Source organism: Streptopelia decaocto (genome assembly GCF_964273445.1).
Source record: "Streptopelia decaocto genome assembly, chromosome: 5".
Classification (NCBI taxonomy): Eukaryota; Metazoa; Chordata; class Aves; order Columbiformes; family Columbidae; genus Streptopelia; species Streptopelia decaocto.
In genome coordinates, this window is record NC_138659.1 from 2254750 (window position 1) to 2277850 (window position 23101).

General features: G+C 44.9%; 1 protein-coding gene across 1 annotated transcript in view; it reads left to right on the forward strand.

Annotated features, from left to right (window-relative positions):
* Positions 1-23101, forward strand: part of TRABD2B (TraB domain containing 2B) — a gene marked incomplete at its 3' end in the record, with an annotated part of 261347 nt that overhangs the window by 228794 nt on the left and 9452 nt on the right. The window contains exon 6 of the mRNA XM_082054677.1: positions 12261-12530. Coding sequence (XP_081910803.1) covers positions 12261-12530 — 270 coding nt within the window. The remainder of the gene's footprint in view (positions 1-12260; positions 12531-23101) is intronic.

A 23101-nucleotide genomic window follows, 5' to 3' on the forward strand; every position in this document is an offset into this window, starting at 1 on the left:
GTGTCTGACACAAATATAAATTCAGCTCGGCTGTGCGGGCAACTTAGTAGAAAACGGGGTTCCCTGTAGGCCCTTTTGGCTAAGGCAGCATCCCTGACCTGTGCTGTGAATCCAACTCTTGCAGTGGAAGGTGGTCTGAGATAGAGAGGAGTCCTCACTTATTAAAAGATGAAGTCCTTACAGGAGAACTAGCAAGGAAATTCTATTCAGTGTGGATTAAGAAACAGTGGCGAAAGCTGAATGAATTTTGCAAGCGTAGAAGTTGAAACCTTGCTCCTCCAGACCCTTTAAAAGTGAAGGGAGTATTCCAGTGCAGGGCCACCACCAGTTCCAGAGACAACCTGATCCCATGAGGGTGGTAGGATGGCGCACCCTCTGTGGATGGAGAAGACAATTCACTTTAATAATGTACGCTAAAAAAAGCTAACTTTGAATTACCAAATTATTCTAAGAATGGAAGAGTGATTTTGAGATAAAAAACTTTCTGCTGGCAAAGGAATATTGGCTTTTCTGTAGTTTGAGCTTGATTACAGCACCGCCTCGGGAGAAGTCCTAGTTTGGTCACAGAAAGTGTTCCAGCTCTGAGTAGTGATGAGAAGCTAACGTGCTTGCTAGAACCTCTGCCAGATGCCAGGCATAGTTCTGATGAGTCTCTGACGTCTGTTAGGCTCGTGATATTAAATGCTTTTCAGTATCTAGGCAGTGCTACAAATACTAGGCTGTGATACCTTCTCAAACAACTGGCACTTAGATAAAGCATTTCCAGGCAAACAAACAAATAAATAAACAAATAAAACACACATGTGCATACAATGGAGGGAGGAGGCTTCCCAAGTGACTTACTGGGCTCTGGGGAGCAGCGGTACAAGTGGTTTTTATTATCCTGGTGTTTCACTTACTGCCGTGTGGGGTTCTCCTCATGGGAGGAGAGCTGGGCTTAATTGCTGATATTGTGTATGTTTGCCTTTGTATAAACAGTTTATGTAGCAGTTGGGTCTGCTCAAGCTTGTGGTAAGAGCTATTTGTTGTTCGTGTTCACAGAGCACCCCTGGTGAAGGAGGTTTCAACTACTGCCGGTCCCCAGTCTAATTTATCATTTTTCCTTGACAAATTAAATCTGCAGAGATTGCACAAAGGGCACCTGGTATCTCTCTGGTCAGGAAAGCCAGCTGGCCTGATACTGAAAGTCCCTTCTAGCCACACATGGACATGCGCTCCCTTCCCTCCATTGGAACATGACTGGCACCAGCATGGCTCCAAAAGACCCATCATTCTGCCCCTTTCCTTGGCAGAGGCTCTTAGCAGGGCACCTAAGCAGACCTCCACGACTCCTGTCCTGGTGGGCAGTGCTGACCAGATGGATGCAGGAGGAAGGAATCAGTGCCTTTACGCCAGAACCTCCTTCTCCTGCATTTTCAGCTGTGTTGGAAACTCCTCGGAGCCGGTGAGCCCTCAGAGCCCCTTTGCGATGGGTCCGGAGCAGAGTTCAGGGAGGGAGGCTGCAAAGGCTTTTGGATGGCTGGGTGCTGTGTCGTTGTATCCTCAGGCTGTATCTGCCTGTCACCATCTCGTACCCGTCACTTGTCAGCTTGCTGAGATGGAGCTCTTCAACATGTGTGTGGTTTATTTGGGGGATTCTTAGTTGTACCAATAAAAATAATAATAATAGACGTTGCAATGAAGGAGAGATATGGTCTGGGGTCAGTGCAAGTTCTCCTGCTTTAAGAGGAGATAACCTGGGCCCTGTTGATTGTAACTACTCAGTGAGATTTGCCTGAGTTCATTAAAAATCAATCTTTCTTGTGGCCTCAGATGCCTCCTAGGTATTCAAGCTGTAGTTCAAGGTCTAATCTCATAGGTTTCAATTAACAACCAAAAAAGATAATATAAAACCTTCTTCTATTCCTTAAGGTTTCAGGAGCAATGTGTGTGCATCATTAATGAAGAATTTTAATGAAGGATGGATTTGTCAGACAGAAATAAGTATTTGATACAAGCAGTTTCATCAGCATGAGTTAATATAGAGAGGGGACCCAGGTGAAACCAGACTAATATGTAGAGAGACCTTATGTGAAGTCCATTAACATTAGAGTTGATACAACAGCATTAGGCATTAAAGCAAGAGGAGTCTGGAGGAACACCTCCTCTGCCTTCAAGGGCTCTGTCCATTGCGGTGCAGTAAAAATGCCCACGGACAGGCCAAAGTGTTGTCCGAATGCGGTTTCTGACAACCGTTTTGTTCTTTTCTTGGAAACGCTCAAGCCCTGTGATAAAAACAATGCCAATGGGTTATAACGGTGTTTTAGAGAAAGGCAGGCTGGCTCTGTGGTCCTTTTTTTAGCTCAGCAGCCATCAGTGGCTGAGCAGATCAGATGTTTTACAGTGTCAGCTACAGCGAGGAGAAGTGAATTTGGTGTAACAGATGTGGGGTCTTGTTATGGCTCTTTGGTTCCACGCTTCTGCCTGCTGCTCAGTTTAAGTGCTCCATGTCTGTCTCCTCCTAGTGATAGCAGCTGCTTATGTACCTGCGTTATCTGTTGTCTTGCAACCGTAAGAGCCTGGGCTGAACAGAGCACTTAAGGAAAACGAGTTGTCATGCTTGTACCAAATTGCGATCCACCCAGGATCTCTTCTCTGCCAGGGCCCAGCTTCAAGGGCATCAGAGGGGAGTGCAGGAGACAGTGCCGGGCATACACTGAATAATCTGACCTTAAATTAAGCCTGAAGTCAGTAAAAAATGTTTTAGTCCTTCAACTAGGTGTTTGGTACCTTGCTCAGTTACATCTCTGTACAGAGTTTGTTTTTAAGATGTGATGGAAAATATGGACTCCTGCAGGTGTTTCTTTCTTTCTCTGGAGGATCCAGCAGAGAAGGGAAACTGATTCCCAAGGGAGACAATCTGGGAGCAGAATTCAGTTTGAATTGCAAACAAGTCAGATACAGGTAACAGTTGTGTATCACCTGTCTTTCTACTGAGAAATCAGCATTAAGCCGCCAGTTCGGGAGGTTTTTTTGTCAGTTAGTTTCTTAATCTTGAACCTTGCCTTGATGACAACTCGTCGGATGGAATAAATGCATCCTCACTTTCTTTTCGGTGCTTAAACCGAGGTGAGGAATGGTTTGGGAATAGCAATGCCTGAGATGAGAACAGTTTTGCACTGAGTTAGCAAACCTGCCTTTATCCATGAATGTGCAACTCAGTGTCCCAAAAGCTGATGATGACCAGATAGAAGAAGACAGCCATAGGCATCAGGAGCTCCATTGACTTTAAATGGAAGTAGGAGAGAGATGAGTTTGGGTGAGTATTTCCAGTTTGATGGTGGCAGCTGGAGGAGCAAGAAGGGTTTGTTCAGCCCTTGCTTTCCAGTCACTGGAGTCTCAGATGGTAACTGCTGAGATGAGATGGTGGCATTTGGTCGCCATTGTCCGGTTTCCCAGACGATGCCCAAAGCACCGTAAATATGCCGTAGAATTAGAACTGGCCCAAAACCTAAGCCCAAACTAAAACTTTGAAATGTCACAATTAGACCTGAAGAAACTTCAATGTTGTGGATTGGGCCAAACCATGTAAGAATTTTATGCTATGCAGAACCTGTTGATTGAGGGAAGTTAATTTCCAGCACCTGAAAAATCTGTTGTGTGTAATTAATATGACATCACCTCAAAGAAACACAGAAAGATCAGAGGGTTTATAAAGAGGAAGCAGAGATTACATTGCCCAGTAATAAGTCCACCATTGTTCTTTATTCGAGCAATATATATGTGTTTATTTAAAGTTATTAAAAGGAAAGAGCCATATATTTACTCTTGTTACTAGTGGTTTTCAAGCAATAACAGAAGAAAATGTGTGGAATAAAGCTTGAAAATACCAGCATTTGTTTCTGCCCAAAATCGGGGAGGAAAAGCAGAAACATTGAAAATTCATTGTGAAGTCAGCACTCAAAAGTTTATCAGAAGTCACCGAAATGCTTCAGTTAATGTTATGTGGCAATTCTTTCAGTGGTACATGGACATATCCATGTCCATGGGGATTGGACTGGATGATCTTTCGAGGTCCCTTCCAATCCCTAACATTCTGTGATTCTGTGATATAGGAGTTGTAATTTGAATGTGAAGCCCTTGCCTTTGTGAAGTAGAGTTCCAGAACGAACCAGATGTCCCAGGACAGCTGCATAGCTCCGTGCTCTGATGTTGAGCCAGGATGCTTGAGCAGAAAAGAGCCCGTCTTGATCTATGGAATAGGTGTTCTGTCCAAGGAGCTTCAAGTACAGCTTCCATAAGACCGTGAGGTAGCAAAGGTGGCTGTGTTATGAATATTTTGCTTAAACCAAACTACCTAGGCAGAAATAGCTTAGCACTAGGTTGATATAGTGATAGTAAGATGGTGAAGGTTTAGGGAATAGAGTCTGAGATTAAGCAGAGAACGTTCTTATTTGCTATTAATGTGGGAGATGGAGACTGGAGGGTTGACCTGTCCTTCCTCTGCAGGTATAGCCCATCTGCTAGAGCTTACACTGTTTGCACTAAAGATGTGTGAACAAAGGACTTTTCAGTTCAAGAATTGAACCACGAAGTCGAGAAGGGGAAATAAGTTCAGAGCAATCTGAAGTGGAGCATTTTGAGGACATTTTTGAAGTCAGGGGTTGGGTTTTGTTTGGTGGGGTTTTTTTTGTCATTTTTATTTATTAGTTGGGTTTTTCTGTTTCACTGAGATCAATTTTTAGACAAAAAAGGCCACTTTGTAGCATTTAAGTCTTTGAAAGCAGAAAATTTAAAAAAAAAAAAAAAAAAGGAAAAGCTTTGTTCAGAAAGTGCTGAAATTAGACATTTTGAGTTTTCTGACATAAAAATATTCAAATGAAAATGTGGAAATGGGATGTTATAAATGTTTCAGCAAATTCAGCTGCTCAAGTTGCAGAAAGCTTGCATTTCTTCTCCCATGTCCTCAATCAGCTCCAGTTTTAATGAAATGGAGTAGATAACAAAAGTTTTACTCCTCTTATTTCATAATTTCTCTAACTGCGAAGGAAAACATCAGCATCCATGAGAATATTTTGAACTCAATGAGCTTTTCCCTTCATTGAGGGTTTGCTTATACATTTATGTGTGTGTGTGTGTGTACTGAAGACCAAAATCCTGTTCAAACTAAGGTCAGAGGTCTTGAACAACAGTGGTTCTTCCCAAAGAAATACTCTGATGTGGATTCTGAGTCCACAGATACCATCCAAGTTTTGGGTGGACTGTAATCTAATTTAACTTACTTAACCTAATTTAACTGCTCATGAGATGCAGTCGACTCTGAACAAAAAACAATTTTGTTTCCAAATAAGAAATGGAAATCTTTAGCATACAGGCCTAAGGCAACTACATCTTACATAAATAACTTAATTATGATTAATCCAATCAGGTGAATGAATAATCAGATATTTCACAAGGATGCTGTTTCTTGAGCACAAATTCTTCCTAGTTAATTTATGGCGCTTACCTGAAGCAGCTCAGATAAGTCAGGTATGGGGAGAATCTAATTCTTTCATCTCATCTTTGGAGTTACTCTCTTTTGCAGTAAAAAAGAAAGATGATTATGAACTCCACGGTGGTGTGCACTGGTGTCACCTGGAATATTGTGTCCAGTTGTGGCCCCTCAGTTCCAGCAGGACAGGGAACTGCTGGAGAGAGTCCAGCGCAGCCACCAAGATGCTGAAGGGAGTGGAGTATCTCCCGTGTGAGGAAAGGCTGAGGGAGCTGGGGCTCTGGAGCTGGACAAGAGGAGACTGAGGGGGGACTCATTCCTGGGGATCAATATGGAAAGGGGGAGTGTCAGGAGGATGGAGCCAGGCTCTTCTCAGTGACAACCAATGGTAGGACAAGGGGCAATGGGTGCAAACTGGAACACAGGAGGTTCCACTTAAATTGGAGAAGAAGCTTCTTCATGGTGAGGGTGGCAGAGCCTGGCCCAGGCTGCCCAGGGGGGTTGTGGAGTCTCCTTCTGTGCAGACATTCCAACCCGCCTGGACACCTTCCTGTGTAACCTCATCTGGGTGTTCCTGCTCCATGGGGGGATTGCACTGGATGAGCTTTCCAGGGCCCTTCCACTCCCTAGCATTCTATTATTCTATTCTATGTGAGATACGATGGTCTGAATCCATACTTCATATCTCCAGTGAGAGGCCCTATAGCCTATGCTGGGTTGGGTTAGGATTTCTGCCTGGTTTGCTGTTCTCCTCCTGTTTGCTGCTCTCCCAAGAGCTTTGAAAATCCGAGTTTCATCCTAGCATGGAAGAGAAGAAAAATATAAAACTCTTTGTGGGACAGGACATTCTGGTGCCCATCTCGTGGGTGTGCATGAGGGATGCGTAAGGGAAAAACAGCCAGAAGCAGATGTCTCTGTGGCCTGTGGCAAGGGGAGCAAGGATGTGTGCGAGGGACTGACGAATTCCTCCCTTGACAAAGACACCCAAACTGGAATTTATGAGAATTCATCTATAATAAGCGCTCTTAACTTAGTGTCTGGCTGTCATCCGGGTGCATCCCCAGAACGGTGGCGCAAGGGTGAAGCTGCCACATCACACATTCCTCGCTATCACCACAGCCTCTCTCTGGATGAAACAAAATCTCTCCTTGTCTGACAGTTCTGAAAATTAAAGCAAGAAAACCGCAGCCCCGCTGCTGTGCTTGGAAGCGCGTGCGAAGCGTGGCAGTCTTCTGAGCAAAACTTTTCCGTTGCTCGCGCTACGAAGACGAGATGCAAATAACAAATTGGCAAACCCGCCTCTTAGAAAATTCTGTGCCTATCTGAGGGAACACAATTGCTGAAAAATAGATTAATGATTTAGTTGTGTGGGAGATGTGTATGGTCAGCAAAGACATGGCCTCTCTAATGAACTAAAGCCAAGGGCAAACTTCTGGCCCTGCTGAAGCCGGGCTCGATGGGACTCACCCCAGACGTTATTAGCATCACTCGGTCAGGGTCGGTGGGCAGAGACGTCAGTGGGGTCTGCCCTGCCTGATGTTCCCCTCAGGAGAATGATCCCCTTGGGGAACGATCTATTAGAGAGCAGCATAGGGGAAAGGGACCTGGGGGTCCTGGGGACAGCAGGGTGACCATGAGCCAGCACTGGGCCCTTGTGGCCAGGAAGCCAATGGGACCTGGGGTGGGTTAGAAGGGGGTGGTCAGTAGGTCAGAGAGGTTCTCCTGCCCCTCTGCTCTGCCCTGGGGAGACCACACCTGGAATCTTGTGTCCAGTTGTGGCCCCTCAGTTCCAGCAGGACAGGGAACTGCTGCAGAGAGTCCAGCGCAGCCACCGAGATGCTGGAGGGAGTGGAGCATCTCCCGTGTGAGGAAAGGCTGAGGGAGCTGGGGCTCTGGAGCTGGACAAGAGGACACTGAGGGGGGACTCATTCCTGGGATCAATATGGAAAGGGGGAGTGTCAGGAGGATGGAGCCAGGCTCTTCTCAGTGACAACCAATGACAGGACAAGGGGTAATGGGTTTAAACTGGAACACAAGGGGTTCCACTTATATTTGAGAAGAAACTTGTTCCTGGTGAGGGTGGCAGAGCCTGGCCCAGGCTGCCCAGGGGGGTTGTGGAGTCTCCTTCTGTGCAGACATTCCAACCCGCCTGGACACCTTCCTGTGTAACCTCATCTGGGTGTTCCTGCTCCATGGGGGGATTGCACTGGATGAGCTTTCCAGGGCCCTTCCAACCCCTGACTTTCCGGGATTCTGTGATTCATACAATTATCAATGAATTGCTGGTTGGGAAAATCCCTGTTGTTGGGGACAAGGTGTGATGCAAGGTGTTGTGTTAACACCATGCAGCCTTCACCACTGGGGAAAGGTGGGCTATTTGCAGGGGCTGTTCAGAGCAGGAATGAAATGTGGATGCTCAGATTCGCGGTACAGAGGTGGTTATCAAGCCCAGAGATTGTCACGGTCCTCTGAGCTGTAGAAATTGGATACCTGGCATTAGAGGAAGGAAGATGCTTGCCTGGGTAAGGAGAAAGGCACAGCTGGACTGCCAGGTGGCTTGGGGTTGAATGAAAGTGGGACCTGGGCAATTTTAAGCCTGGAACTTATGAAAATAAGCTGTTACAGGACTTCGTGACGTTAATGTCATTTTTCTGACCAGATGCACTCGATAACCCCAGCAAATCCTGATGATGAGTCCATTTTCTGTTGTCAGCGCCAGCACAGAGTGACATTAGAGACCACAAGGCAGAAAGAGGAATGCTGAGGCAGCCTAAAGGAGCATTCAGCTCAGCCTAAACTACTTGTGTGTTTTGTTTTGTTCTTTTAATTCTTGAAAAGAATTAGAAAAGGATGGCAAATTTCATCAGAAGTGAAACAAAACCATTGAGGTCTTTGTCTGCGGATTAAGTGTTTTCAGTAACTAGAAAGAAGAATTGTTCTCCTGTTTTCACTCTGTTTGCTGTACCTTAGAACCAAGCCGTGTAGGTTATTTGCTGAGACTCCCGCAAGTTTCCTTATTTCAACTCTTTTATTTTAGAGAAGTTGTTTTGCAGAACCGTGTGTCCCAGGGAAGGAAATTAAGGTCAAAGATGAGAAAAAAAACCCACCTAAGGGCCTGAAATACTTTTAGTTTCTCAAAGACCACCCTGTGTGGGAATGATAGATTTCAAAATGGGTGGAACCTCTAAGCCTGGAGTTGTATCAAGTTATTAATGAAAAATCTCTGAGATCTTTGTGTGAACCAAGATATTTGCGTGGTATTTTCTCACTCTTTCTTCAGCAGAAGCACTGTGGCCTCACAAACTGAAAACTAGCCCTGCTATTTCTCTGGCTTCAAAAATAACCACGTATCTTGAAAAGCTGTCTCAGCACTATTGAAGGAGTGGGAAAAGAAGTGTAGGATATCCCCATGGTTTCATGCAGTGCAGCTGTGCTAACAGAGTGCATTGAGACCGAGACCAAAGGAAAGGCACGAAATACTGCATTAAATGATCAGTTGAGTCTAACAGTAAAGCTTCAGGCAACGGGGAGATGTATTGCCCAGGTATCCTATTGCAGATGGGAAGCTTTTGTCTTCTTTTTTTTTTGAGAAAGAGAAGCAGATTCAGAATATTAATAAATTGAATCCCTTTGTATTAATAGAATTTTTACTGAAATCAATGGGAAATTATCTTCTGATAGGAAGGCTGCCTTACTTTGAATTAAAATCCTTAAATATTCTTACAATGTATTTGGATTAGATATCCATATTCTGTGGGATTAAAAGCTTTGATTTTACTTCTAGTTGAATGTCTGTAGGATGATGATCAGATTTGAAAACAGCTAAGCCTCTAGATTTAATCAGTTTACAAAAAAACAACCCGACAAAATACATGTTTTTGAAAGAAGCAAGTGTGCATCAACATACAGCCTTCAACAGCCCCTCCTAGATCTTGGGGTAATTATTAGTAGCACAGGAATAATGGAACAAGTATCAACCAAATGTAAAACGCAGTTGCCAGAGCGGAGCTGTTCCCCCTATGTCAACTCAGCAGTACAAGTGGTTGGTTTATAACCCTCTTTAGGTTACAACGTTTTAACGTTTCTTCAGTGTTTATTTATTCTCTTCCCAAAGAATGTTCTGATATGTCGAGTTTACAACCTGTGGCTCATGTGATGGTAGTGGAAACAATTAAGCTAGAAGCTTTCAAAGCCACCACTGGGATTTTGATGCCCAAACTCATTAATTTTAATAAGTAGTGAGCTGCCAGTCGTCTTAAGTGGTTTCTAAAAGCTCAACCCATAAAAGCACCTCTCTACTGGTTCTAGTTCACTAGGAGCTCAGAGCAAGGTAAACATGTTAACAAAACAGTAGGTGTTAAAAGGTGGAAAGTATGTGTTCAGATGTCTCTAAGACCATTCAAGGAACCAAATGGTGGCCCCAGCCTTGAGCTGGCAGATGTGGGCTGATGTGGGGGCTGCTCCTACCTTGAGCGTCTCAGGGAGTTACTGACAGATCAGAACGTGAGCCATAGTTTTGGTGGCAAGGAGAAGAAAGTCAACAGAAACAGAAATCCCAGCAATAGCTCAGTTCCAGCTGTGACGAGCACGTTGTTTGTCTACTTTGGGCTCTTGTGTCTGCTCCATGCTCTTCCCACCTTAGCATGTTTATACCCACCACAGCCTTGTGGCCAGGGTAGTGGTCTTCTCTCAAGTCTGCATATGACGACTGAGTTGCAGGAAGACCTGGTGAATTCACACAGAGGTATCCAGAGCAGTGCCAGAATGAGCTGTCTTTGAGCAGTATCAACAGCTTGTGTTTCCGTTGCAGTTGTCCACGTGGTGGTTGTAGATGCTTGGTTCAGGTCCGTCCTACGTGCCTAGCCCATCCTATCCAAGTTTGCACCGTGTTGTCTTCCAGGCTGCATTTGCACATTGATACATCACTGACCCACCATCGTGGCTGGTTAGAAATTTAAGAACTGTCTGCTGTGGTCTGAGGGACCCAGCCGATGCAAACCTGTGAGAGCCTTTCCTTTCACATGAGTCTGGAGTTGGCTTTGCTTCAGCCATGAGCCTCTGTCACAGCCTAAGAAGCCTTGAAGGCACCAAGATCTCGCACAGGAGGCTGCTGCACTGATGAAAATTCATCTTCAACATGGAATAAAGCATTAATGGGGGAAAAACTCCAGAACCAGTAGATCTCTCTGTGATGTAGAATAGAGCACGGAGTGAGAATGAATGAGTTTGAAAAGGACTCACTCAGACTGCGAGTGCTTGGAAAAAGAGGGATTTTCTTGTGCCTTTTACTAATGAGAGCAACCTTAGAGAACTTCAGAATTCGTTTAAACAAGTGTGTTTCTTTTCTGTACCTGTCATATTATCTTTGAAGAATTTCACTAACGTTGGCTATGAGTGACAAAGTTACTGTAGTTTTTGCCAGTGAGTCTCATAGTAGCAACGATTAATTCTCAGTAGCTATTGGAAGGACCTTTGGGTGAAACATGGTGCACTGGGAATAGAGGTGTCCATCTCGTCTGGTATTGTAATGGACTTCAAAAAAATCAAAGAGAAAAATAAAAGCTGCCATTAGTAGTAGATGTGACTTTTTTGGAAGAGAACAAAATGTTCCATAAATGAAACATGTGGTTTCACTTGCAGCAGATTTTGTACATTGTCACCAGTGAAGTTTTGGATTTTTATTACTTTTTCATTAAAACGTCTTACTGGTTTCACTCAGGAGGCAAAACTTTTCACGTGGCTTTAATTGTTTCTGTCTTAAGAGTCGTAGTATCCATGTAATAGAAATAGTTTCGCAGACCACAGCTTTATATTGCCTATTAATTCTCTTCCATTTTCTGCACCTACAAGTCATTGGGCCATCCCAGAGACAGAAAAAGTTCATCTCTTTCAATTAAGACCAAACAGGAACTTCTACTGAAGTTTGGGCGTGGGGGGGTGAATATCACTTTATATCAGTATCGGTTTATTAGATATTTGTTTCAGATATCTTGGCTCTCAAATGTAAGTTCACATGGCCGTGTATCAAAGCAGAGCGTTTGTATTGACTTTTTTCTAAAATTAGTGAAACTTTGGAAGATTAAAACAATAAAAGGCCTTTTTCTGCGTAGTTCCAGTCAGATGTAAGAGGTGGTGGCACGTCAAGCAGGAGCTCTGGCAGTGTTGTTTCAAGGTGGCGTTGGACGGGTTGTTTACCACCTCTTTTTTGCTCCATTTATTCTTTATCCAGAGCCTGCCGGAGTTCAGGTCTCACATACCCATCCCAGCAGCCTGGCTGTTAGACGATGCTTCTGTCATCAGCCTGGGCTTCCCTGATGAACAAGCATAATTATGGTTGCTGTCAAAACAATGGCTTGTTTTCCACAGATCATATCCAAAGCTGAACAAAAAATAAGGGAACTAGAGTTATTTCATTAATTTAAGATCAGCTTCTGTTAAGGTATCAGTTTTCCTCTGAGTCACAATTTTGCCATTTAACCTTCAGCCCAGGGGGGAGGTGATGTTGACCCCTACCACAGGCTCTAAAGCCTGTAAGAAGCAATTAAAATGCCAGAATACAGCAATGTCAGCTGCCTTTTTCTCTGTTTTATTCAGCTTAGTGTTTATTTGAAATCTCACTCAGAAATACTAGCGCTGTCTTTAGCTGCTGCCCCAGAGCAAAAGCCTTTCTTTCTCCTTGTGCACCTTCTAAGCGGTTAGGAGCACCCACCGAGTAGCGTAGTCCTCTGCTTTGACTTTTTCTTAGCACGATGCCTCGCTTATTCACCAAATGCTTAAATCTGTTTTGCAGTTCTAGGACGCCAAAGACAAGCCCAGCCTTGCAAGGGTCCCCAGCAACAGCCCTGCCCGCCGTCCAGCTTTCTGAGCAGGTCCCGCTGACGTCTCCTTCCCTGAAGCCCCAGCAGATGGATGAAGAAGACAACCTGTCTCCTCACCTCCTGTTGCCAGATAGCATCAGCCAGCTGGAAGAGTTCGGGAGGCAGAAGAAATGGCACAAGAAGCAGCACAAACACCATCGCCAGAGACAGTTCAACGACCTCTGGGTTCGGATAGAAGACAGGTGAGTCATAATTTCTATGGTTCTGGTTGTCTTCTTGCCTCCTCCTAACTAGTTGTGCTTTACAGATCCTAGGTCGTGTTGATTAGACTGTAAGGAGGGTTGGGGAAAGGCTAACTGCAGAGACAGGGAGTGAGGTGATGTTTTAGGAGCCTAACGAAGAGCTAGGAGGAAGGCTCACAAGCACGTTTGATATAAAAGAGAGAAAAAGCTAACACTTAGAATATTTAAAATATACAGAAACAAAGAGTCGTCAGAGTAAAAACGGGAAAAAATGGCAATGGAAAATATTCTGTGTTTGCCCTCTTTCTTCCAATAATTATTTTCCAATCTTTACTGTCAGTTTTCAACCCAAAGACTTGCCCGTTTTCCAACCATGCGGAATATTCCTGGGGGTTTTTAGATTCTGACATATCTGGGTTTCAGTTTGCTTAACTGTGTTCTGGGACTGAGGTGTTTTATCATCTCAGATGGTATTGCAAACAGCAAACTGAGGCAAAATTAAGTACTGGACTAAGGCTTCTGTGTGAAGAGAATGGAGATAGGCACATTTCTGTGACTGTTCAGTCTTGGGCTGAGGTTAAAAGCTCCCATTCAGTGTTGGAATAAGAGCAGCTTTCCTGTTTGACCAGGGCTTCTCAATGTGTGCTTTTAAGGATTCCTGGGCAACTTATTCTCCCACATCTACAACTGGGAAAGCTCTTGGTGCCTTTATCATCCAGGGCAAGTCATGGGCAGATAAACAGCCACTATGTGTAGAGATCTCCTAACAAGTAAAAAGAATTAAATAATCTGTTGGGAACTGGCCGCTTGCCTATGCGTGTAATGATTGTCCTTGAGTGTTACTCTTATTCCCATTTTCATAGCACCCCAATTCCTTGCAAGTAAAATGAGTCAGAGTCTCTCAGAGGATTTTCCTTTTGCTAAGGAAAAAACTTCACATGTTTGTGTTTTGGGATTTGGGTTTTTTTTATTCATTATTCTTAATGGAGTAGTTACCTCATTTTTTGGTAGTTTGCTGTATTCTCAGGGTGAGCGATGTAAGGGTTGTTATTAAGGTGGTGCATATTAATCTTAACGTAGCAAGGCTGTTTCTGAGGTTGACGCCAGCCTCGGTAAGAAGGATTCCTACGCTTTGTTCTCAAAGTGTGTTCAGTGCTTGGGTCCTCTCCACAGAGAACTAAGATGTATTTGGTTCAACACAGTCGATTGCCTCGAGGACAAGGAACTTTTCCATCTTTCTTCTGCTCAGTTTGTGGTGTCCCATAATGTCCCAGCATTTCACAAGGGTCCAGCTCACCGTATGCATCAGACAAGTGAGGGGCTCAAATGGATCTGGTGGGAGCGTGGCAGTCAGGCATCATCCTCCTGCCCTCGTCCTGTCTATCCAGAGACAATATTGGATGTTTGGCCTGACGTGGCTGTGGAAATGTGGGGCTGGGGGCTTAAAGCAGTGGTGCTTGAGTAGCTTTGGCAGACTTTTGTGCCTTTTGATGATTTTATTTCGGTAAGAAACATTCCTAGGAAAAATATTTATGAGAGTAGTTCCCCATGTTAGAGTTAAATTATTTGCTCTGTGATTTCATCTGAATCAGAACCTTTTACTCCTCTACTGCAATTTCATAAGGATGGAGATAGGGATAAGGAAACATAAGTTTCTGCTCCTACCATGCTGGTGATGAACCAGGCTCTGTGTGTCGCCTGCCTTGCTGAAAGATCCCAGGGAGATATTAGTGGGAGATCACAGCCCTAGAAATGAGGAAAGGCTGGAAGAAGGGAAGTGTGCCTTAGTGCTTTCAGATGGCTGTAGTGCTTCTTCCGTTCTGGAGTAACTTCTGGTGTTTTCCTGGAAACAAAACAGAACAAAAAATACAAACTGTTCAGCTAAATCAGAGACTCACAACCAGCTCTGCTTTCCCCATAAATTGGACGGGGTCTCAACTTTCATAAACCAGCTGCTGCATATTGTGCTTTTGGCAGTTGGGTTTCATCAGCATTAATTGCAAGCTGGACCTTGCACAAGGCAATAAACAGTGAGTTCTCTCTAAGTGGTTCCTTTCTGATTGGCAAGAAAAGAGGAGAAATATGTGCCTGTCACCAGACTTTGCAGCCTGATCATTCTTGGGAGGAAACAGCTAGGATGGGTGATATGGGCAGTGGAGCGTTACCTGTGCAGGAGAGAGGCGCAGGAACTTATATTGTGTTACCTCAGTAATGTTCACTCATACAGCAATAAAGCACTCAACAGTGAGACTGTTAGCACTCATTTTTGGAGGATAATTGGTGTTCTAGAAGTTCACACTTCGGCCTGTCCCATAGATCCATTGTGCATTTGCATATACTGAGATTGGAGCACCCCATGTTCTATAGGGACTGAGGTCTCTGCATATAATATTACCTTGAGCTATGGCCCTTTATTTCCAAATGGTTTTTCTTCCAGTTTGAGTTTCCTAACTCACCTGTTGTCAGCTGAAACTTTACTTGTTCACCTTTGAGATAAAGTCGAGGCATTTGGGTCATTATTACAGCTTTTGGATGAAAGTTGCATAGAACTCATTGTTTCCATGCGAGGTCTCCAGGATTCAGCTGTTTGAGCTGCCTTTCAACTTGAAAAGTCAAAGAGAAATGTACAGGTGGAGGACAAATCCAGGCAAATTTAAACCAGATTATTGATTCTTGTATGAACCTCATTGAACTGTGAAATGACTGTGGTTCGTACAGCTCTTTTCCAAAGCTTTATTGACCATGGATTAGAGGACTTTATGAGACATGAATTGCAGGGCTTTTATGGACTAGGCATTTCTAGGCTATCTCACACACTTCCATGAAAATCTTGGGGTGCTTTTTTAAGCTACCAACACAGAAACAAAGGAAATGAACACAGGAGAACAATCTCAAAGGAACATCAAAAGTCTGACTCCAACCTATAAAAGCCAGGAAATCCATAATTAATGGTTCCACTAAGACTTCAGCTCACACAGTCGTCCAGGTCTGATCTGAGGTTATGGCTACAATCTGCAATGGCATTGTGAAAAATGAGCCATCATTTAATGTCACACATCATTATTAGTATTTACTTTCAGTTATAGCTTGGAGATTGTCCTTTTTGTTCTGCCTTAACAACCGTGTTTAGCTTTGTGTGTTGGGGGTCAGTGCTGCTGTGGAGGACGAGAAAGCTTCTGCCCTGTCTTTGACAGAGCTGAGATTTGCTCATCTCCTGGGTAATCGGCTACAGCGAAGCCTGTTAAAAAGTAAAGAATGCTGATGAAATGTGTGGTTTCCTCTCCCTTCTGCCTCCTTCCCCCCAAATCTAAACAAAACGCGAAAGTCCTGCCTGGCTGCAGTTTGTGTTTGAAATTGTTTGTCAAGAATCGAAATTAAGTGGAGATTTCAAGTAGCAGGATGGTTTTTTTTTTCCTTTAACGACTTGATTTTGCAGAAATGTGCAGATCTGAAGTCCGTCTTTGGGAGGAATTTGAACTTAGGCAAAACTTAAGCCCTAGCGAGCTCCCATAGCCAAAATCCAGCTGGGGCAGCAGGGAGGGGAGGCAGAACCCTCGGGCCGGAGGGCTGCAGTCTGGCATACAGAGCGTGTTATTGTTCCTGTTGACACTGTGTTAGCTAAGCTTCCCCTTGTCATATATTTAATTAATTACAGATCATTCACTGGCTTTTCTTGATGAGCCGCCCAGTGAACTGAAATAATAGAGAAACGTCTGCGACATTTCAGAGCGGTCTGTGAGGGCCAGGTCAGGATCGCACCTTTGTTCTAATGGGCAAATAGTTTTAGGCTGCAAATAAAACCAGCCCCGGAGAAGCTCTGGCAGCTGGGGGGGAGCATTGTAGCCTCGGGGGCCCTGAGGCAGGGTGGGAGGACAACTCCTTGAACAGGGAGGGAGGTGTGAGGGTTGGAAGGGGCGATGACAGCTGGAAGATGCGAAAGAGAGAGAAATACAGCGGTGGGAAGAAAGAATTAGAGAGGGTGTAATGGGCAAGCTCAGAGGTTCGTTCCCACTGCTGGGGTCTGGGGGAAGATGGTGTTTGGAAAGACGCTGAGGACATACAGTTGCTTCACTTGCACAGGATTGGAATTAAAGGAAAAGAATTATTATCAAAAGAGGGAAAAAAAGAAATTCCTGAGCCAGATGTAAGCTCAGCCCTGCAAAACCTGCCATTAGTAGGAAATGAAATTAATTCCCCCTGTAATTGGAAATGGCATTTCTCTGATAACCCAGTGCTGACTGTTCAACCCCAGATGAATGCAACAGCATCGCAAATATCCATTTCTTTTAGAAGGAAGTTATACCAGTGATGGATGGAGGGAGACAACGTGTAATAAACCGCACTAAGTGTGCCTGTACAGAGTGAACCTTATCAGTTTGGATGGAATTTAAGCACTTAGTCTGTTATCCTTTCAAGACAATGCAGTGATGGAAAACAGAACTCTGTCAACTCAGACAAACTTTTAATTTCACTTAACTGCATCTGAAAGGTAAATTTCGGTAAATGAATCCAAATTGCTTCCTTTTCACAACACACGGTGCTGAAATACAGTACTTAACTTCATTAAAGAAAAGACTGCTTTTCTTTAGAGGAGACCTAGACACTTTTGAAGTCTAACAGGTAAATTGTGGTCAGATGATTTCCCTCCATATGGTAGCTTTGAGCTTGAAAATTCCATCACTGGGGCCTTGTTTGTTTAAATTACTCTATCCGCCTCCTGCTAAGGATACTGCTCGGGGAGTGCGTGTCTACCGATGCTCATGGGGAGGGGGGTTCACCCCCTTCTCCAGCCGAATAACCCGCTGCCACCATTGCAGTTTTTCACCCTGTGTTCACCCAAGGGTGAGGATGCAGCTCCAGGACCTTTCTAAGCTGTTGTAGTGAACCTGTCTCCCAAAGGCATCGCTCCAGCAGCAGCGGGACCGTGGGTGCGTTGGAGTCCCACCTTCCCTCCCTTCTCACCCCTCGGTGCTGTTTGGGGCGTCGCTGCGTTGTGTGGCCCCTTGGCTTTCCTAGAGAGCTTCTGTCGACCATCTCTTTGAGTGTTCTGGCAGGATTTTGTTGTCGGGGAGTTTGATGATCAGAGTCCCAATCAGTGACTGCCCTTGGTCTCCAGAGCATGGCACATGAATCCCTGCTCGTCAGAAAGATCTCACGGTTTGGGTACAAACCCTTCTGTCACGCTGAATGGTCCCAAAACACCTTGTAGACAAATTCTCTCTCCTGGTTCCTCAGTGGAAGCTGAACCTTTTTGTCTTGAACTGGCCTAAAATCTGCTCTTAGTTTGCCCAATTTTTTATGAACTCTGGTGGATGTACAGTGGCGAGAAGATGACATTTTGGGCAGTGCATCAGTTGGTCCTTTTCTCTCCTCATGTTTCATTCCTCTCTGGAACATGCAGTCTTGTTTCTGTGAAAGCATCCTCGGCTTCTCCTGAGCAGGGAGCAAAGCGTGGAGAATACTGCATTTTCCCCTTCTTGGTTTCTTACTATTTCCATTTGAATCACCCTTTAGGATGAGCAGATGGCTTGATGCCTCCTTTAAACAAGCACTGATGTTGGCAGTTCACTCATCACCCTTTGCACAGCCCCAAGTACTCAAGCCCTCCACTGGAGGTAAAATAAGAACATGCTATAACTCAGTGCCGTATAAATACGAGGTAAATCTCCTGACTGTAACATATGATACAGTGATGACATTATCCTTCCTCCCTAGATGGTTTTTATTGAGGCTTCTTGGATTATCAGGTTGGTCAGAGTGCACAGAACATATTAGTTAAAGCTGTGAAACCTGGTCTCAGCACACAGTTCTCCCACACGTCACAGTGATGGATGGGAAGTCCTGACGTTCATGTCCAAAACTCTTAGCATCTCCATGCTAATAGACCCTGCCCTCTGTCAGCTGGCGTGAGTGAGAGCTTCTTGCCCTTTGGAAAGCCAAAGAGTTAATTCGTTATCCTCCAGATGGGCCTGAAAAGATGTGCAGCCACAATTTCACCCGCTAGACATGAAGCAGTATGCCAACCCTGTTTTAATGAAAGCTGTAAATACTGGAAAATAAAATCATTAGAGATAAAAAAACATGGAACTTTCTTGGAAAAAGAGACATAGTTTTTATATAGATTTCAGTTTTATTTCATGAAACTTAATTCTTTATTGGTAATGCATTAGGTGTTTTATTTTTGTGAAATTTAAATCCATCATTAATATTAAATCCATATTTTTGAAGGCGAGCAAATAACAAAATCAGAGCACACAAAAGCAGGATTTTTGAGCAGTGAGGTATTTTTCAGCACTGGATATCCAGGAGCACTTTCTGCTTCTTCCTCTTCAATGCTGATTAAGACTGAAAACACAATGCAAGATGTTTTATGGAACCTATTAAGGGCTTTCTCATCCTTTCTTGTTTTCTACTTCTCATTGGGATGTGTTGAGTTAAAATATTCTATGTTATATATTTATATCTGCCCCAGTTTGGTGTATTTCTGACTCAGACTGAACACAGCCCTGCCATCGCTGGCTTTGTTAAGCTGCTGAAGATCTGTCTGGTGCAGCACAAACAAAATGTTTGCTTAGGCTTCAGTCTGAAGAAGGAGCAGCTACCGAGTTATGATAATCTCTTCCTCCGTGATGCACATCCCCACTCGTTCCGCTGTTTCTCAGCCAGCGCAGTCTCATTTGCTCATCCAGTGCCAGGACTCCTCTTGAGTTTGGACAATCTATTAACTTTCTGGTTCTGTGGTTTTCCATTTTACGCTTAAATTTGCTCTTTTTCCAGTGTTCTTTCTACCTGCCTTATTTTAACTCTGCCCTTAACTGGGCCCTGGAACAAGGAGTAGGAAGGGACCCCTCCAGCATCTTCATCTCCAGACCTCTGCACTCCCCTTCACCGTGCAGGAGCTGTGATCCTGCAAACGCTGCGCTTGGCTTGGCCCTCACTCCACGCCAATGCAAGTGTGGGCTTTTGGAGCCTACAGCCTCCAGCAGAACCTCTTTGAGAAGGTCCATGTCTCCCTTGTCACTTGTTTGTCATCTGACGTTACTGCAGACTGCAGTAGGTAGGAGGCATAGCCGAGCATCCTCCCTCTTCATTTTTAACCAGGAGGTAGATCTCCTCCACATTATTTAATCTTTTTCTACCATTTTCACACAGATGTGTGTGTGGCCAAGAGCACTGCAGGCTGGACAAGACAGTCAGCGCTGCTTCCATTTATTCTTGGCTAAATTCATGGACATCATAAAGCAGTCCAAGCTCTTTCTGTTGGTCCTTTTCCTTCTCTTGACAACTTGTCAGCCTCGTGGCCAGTGACAGGAGTGTTGGGGGCAAACCAGGGTCTAGATACCTACAATAATAAGTCATTAGCAAAACCTTTCTGCTTATGCATTGGATCAAATTTTTATTTCTCAGGCATCAGAAATGTAGTTACAGTTGGCATTACGCTGGAGAATAGGTGCCTGAGAGTATAAATGAAGAAGCAAGTTTATTTTACCTACAGCTTGTGTTAATGTTAATATTAAGGTACTGTGGTTTGGTAGGTTAGACTCTATTTTTGAGATTCCCATCCACAACTACTCAGTCATAAAATTAAAGCTTCAGGACTGGACCTGTAGTACAAGATGTATCCTGTGGAGCTAGGCAGTAAAAGGAGGGTGTTTATTCCACCAGAAGGGTTAACACTGTGAGTTTGACTGTCTCCTGTGTCAATGCAGATCTTTTTCTCCAGCTATTTTTAGTCTGCTGCAGCAGTGTATCCCACTGTGATCTGGTATGCAGGAGCTTTGCTGTGAGGTTTGCAAACACTTGTATATCTGTGTGATGAGGACAGAGCATTTGTGTGTTATTGGGGCGTGTGTTCCTTGGGCGGCTGGAAGGAAGGGCAGCCCACGCATGTGATCCATGCACATGTTTATTGTTGCCAGTGAATAACCTTCTACAGCAAATGGACTCTGGAAGAAAGCTTCTTAGCAGATGTCGTCATGGCCCTTCCAATTTATAAATATGAGCCTTGACATTTATATTTTCCATATCCAGGGCTTTCACTAGCCAGATGTTCTGAGGATTGGCTCCTTGGAGCCTTTAACTACGACTCTTCATAGCATATTGTCTATCACACACACACACAAATAAAACCACATTCCTGGCTCCTATCAAACAGATAAGAATGGAAAATGCACTAAGTACCCTCAGGTAAAGGGAATTCCTCTATATCTGAACCTCTTTACGTTCACTTAACTGAAAAATGTGTTGTCTGGTTTAACAGGCAGAGAAAATTCAATAGACAGTAGCACTTTTACCCTTCTGCTTGGTGTGGGTGAAGAGTGTGGTTTGTGTTAAGCTTGCAAGGCTGCCTGCAGTTGCAGACGTGCTGACAAGCGCGGAGTGGGATCGTGCCCAGGGTGAGCTGGACTCCTTAAACACAGAATCACAGGGGTTGGAAGGGCCCTGGAAAGCTCATCCAGTGCAATCCCCCCATGGAGCAGGAACACCCAGCTGAGGTTACACAGGAAGGTGTCCAGGCGGGTTGGAATGTCTGCACAGAAGGAGACTCCACAACCCCCTGGGCAGCCTGGGCCAGGCTCTGGCACCCTCACCATGAAGAAGTTTCTTCTCATATTTAAGTGGAACCTCCTGTGTTCCAGTTTGAACCCATTACCCCTTGTCCTACCATTGGTTGTCACTGAGAAGAGCCTGGCTCCATCCTCCTGACACTCCCCCTTTCCATATTGATCCCCAGGAATGAGTCCCCCCTCAGTGTCCTCTTGTCCAGCTCCAGAGCCCCAGCTCCCTCAGCCTTTCCTCACACGGGAGATGCTCCACTCCCTGCAGCATCTTGGTGGCTGCGCTGGACTCTCTCCAGCAGTTCCCTGTCCTGCTGGAACTGAGGGGCCACAGCTGGACACAAGATTCCAGGTGTGGTCTCCCCAGGGCAGAGCAGAGGGGCAGGAGAACCTCTCTGACCTACTGACCACCCCCTTCTAACCCACCCCAGGTCCCATTGGCTTCCTGGCCACAAGGGCCCAGTGCTGGCTCATGGTCACCCTGCTGTCCCCAGAACCCCCAGGTCCCTTTCCTCTACGCTGCTCTCCAACAGCTCATTCCCCAACTTATACTGGAAGTTGGTAGTAAAGCACCTGCTCTCCCTAAATTGCAATTCTTGATGCAGAGCTTTTTCCTTTAGCAACGTGTTCTGTATTGGATGGGGTGGTGGCCAGCTCCACCATCTGACTCTCAACAGCACTACTCGTCTGACAAAATGTGACTGTTTCCACCTTCTTATGAGCAAACTGAATTGTTCACTGGACTGGTACAGCCAGCACTGACCCTGCAGGGAGGTTGGACCCTTGTGCACATGAGGTTTGGAGCTGTTGAGGTCAGGAGCAAGACGTTTCCCCACTTCTCCGAGTGTGGAAGCAGCAGAGATGCATCTGTGCTCCTTGTACTGCACCCATCAGGGAGAGAAGTTAGAGTCGTCTCAGAAGTGGGGTTTGGGTTGAAGGTGGGACCTCTGTAAGGACACTTCTCGCTGTGTTAATACCTGTCTGCCTCGGTGATATGCAGATGTGTTGAAGGGTTCACTTACCATCTAAAACCTAGAACAAACCTTCTTCTTAAACACTGCAACCCTAAGCTGAACTTATTGTATATTTGAGTGTTCATATCTCGCAGCATCTAAGCCCCAAAGACTGCAAATCTGCTGTTCCTCAAGGTAAAGCCCTAGACTTGGCAGAGCTACATCAAATCCATAAAATGTAAAAAGCTTCATCTTCCAGTGAAAGCACTTGAGTTACCTTATAGAAAAAGAAATGTCTTTAAAGTTCAGTGGAAATGCAAGCAGACAACACAGTCAATGCTGGCCCAAAGGAAAAGAGTAAGGGATATGGGATTTATTTCTGGTTCTGCTTTATTTCTGGTTCCCCTTCTGACTAGTGAGTTGCACGCCCTGTGAAACTAAGTGAAGAAAAGTATGACAGGGATGAAAACGACATTAATGTTGTGGCGGGCAGTTGGTTTCTAAGAGGGGTTTAACCACAGTTACACTGTGGTAGCAGCTTTACCTAAAAAGACAGATGGATTGTGAAGCGAAAGGGGAGATTTGATTCCCTGAGGGTCCCAGCAGCGCGGGGTGCACGTCCTGCTGAAAACCCAGCAGGACCCTGAAGGGCAACTGTGCTCCGCGGCCAGTTACTCATGGAACGAAAAGGTGGGATTTATTTGAATTCATATGGTTTCAATGCTATAAAAGCTGGGTTCCTGCAATTATGAAAATGCCAGGCAAAATTCCCGTTTCGCTCAGATCTCCTCTTTACAATTCCTGAATAACTTAACAGGACAGAGTTAGCATCATTGTACCTGGGGCCCGAGCCCGTGGTGCTGGAAGACGGGGGAGCCAAGGCTGCTGCTCTGAGCCGGCGGGTGCGCAGGGTGCGTGGAGAGATGTGGTACAGACCATGCTCACAAAGCTCAGTTCTGCAGAGCCCCTGTAGTGCCCTGGTTATGACACCCAACAAGGAAAGCTTTTGCAGCCTTTCCAGCCCTGCAAGCAGCTTTTTATGAGCCACCGATGGCATCTC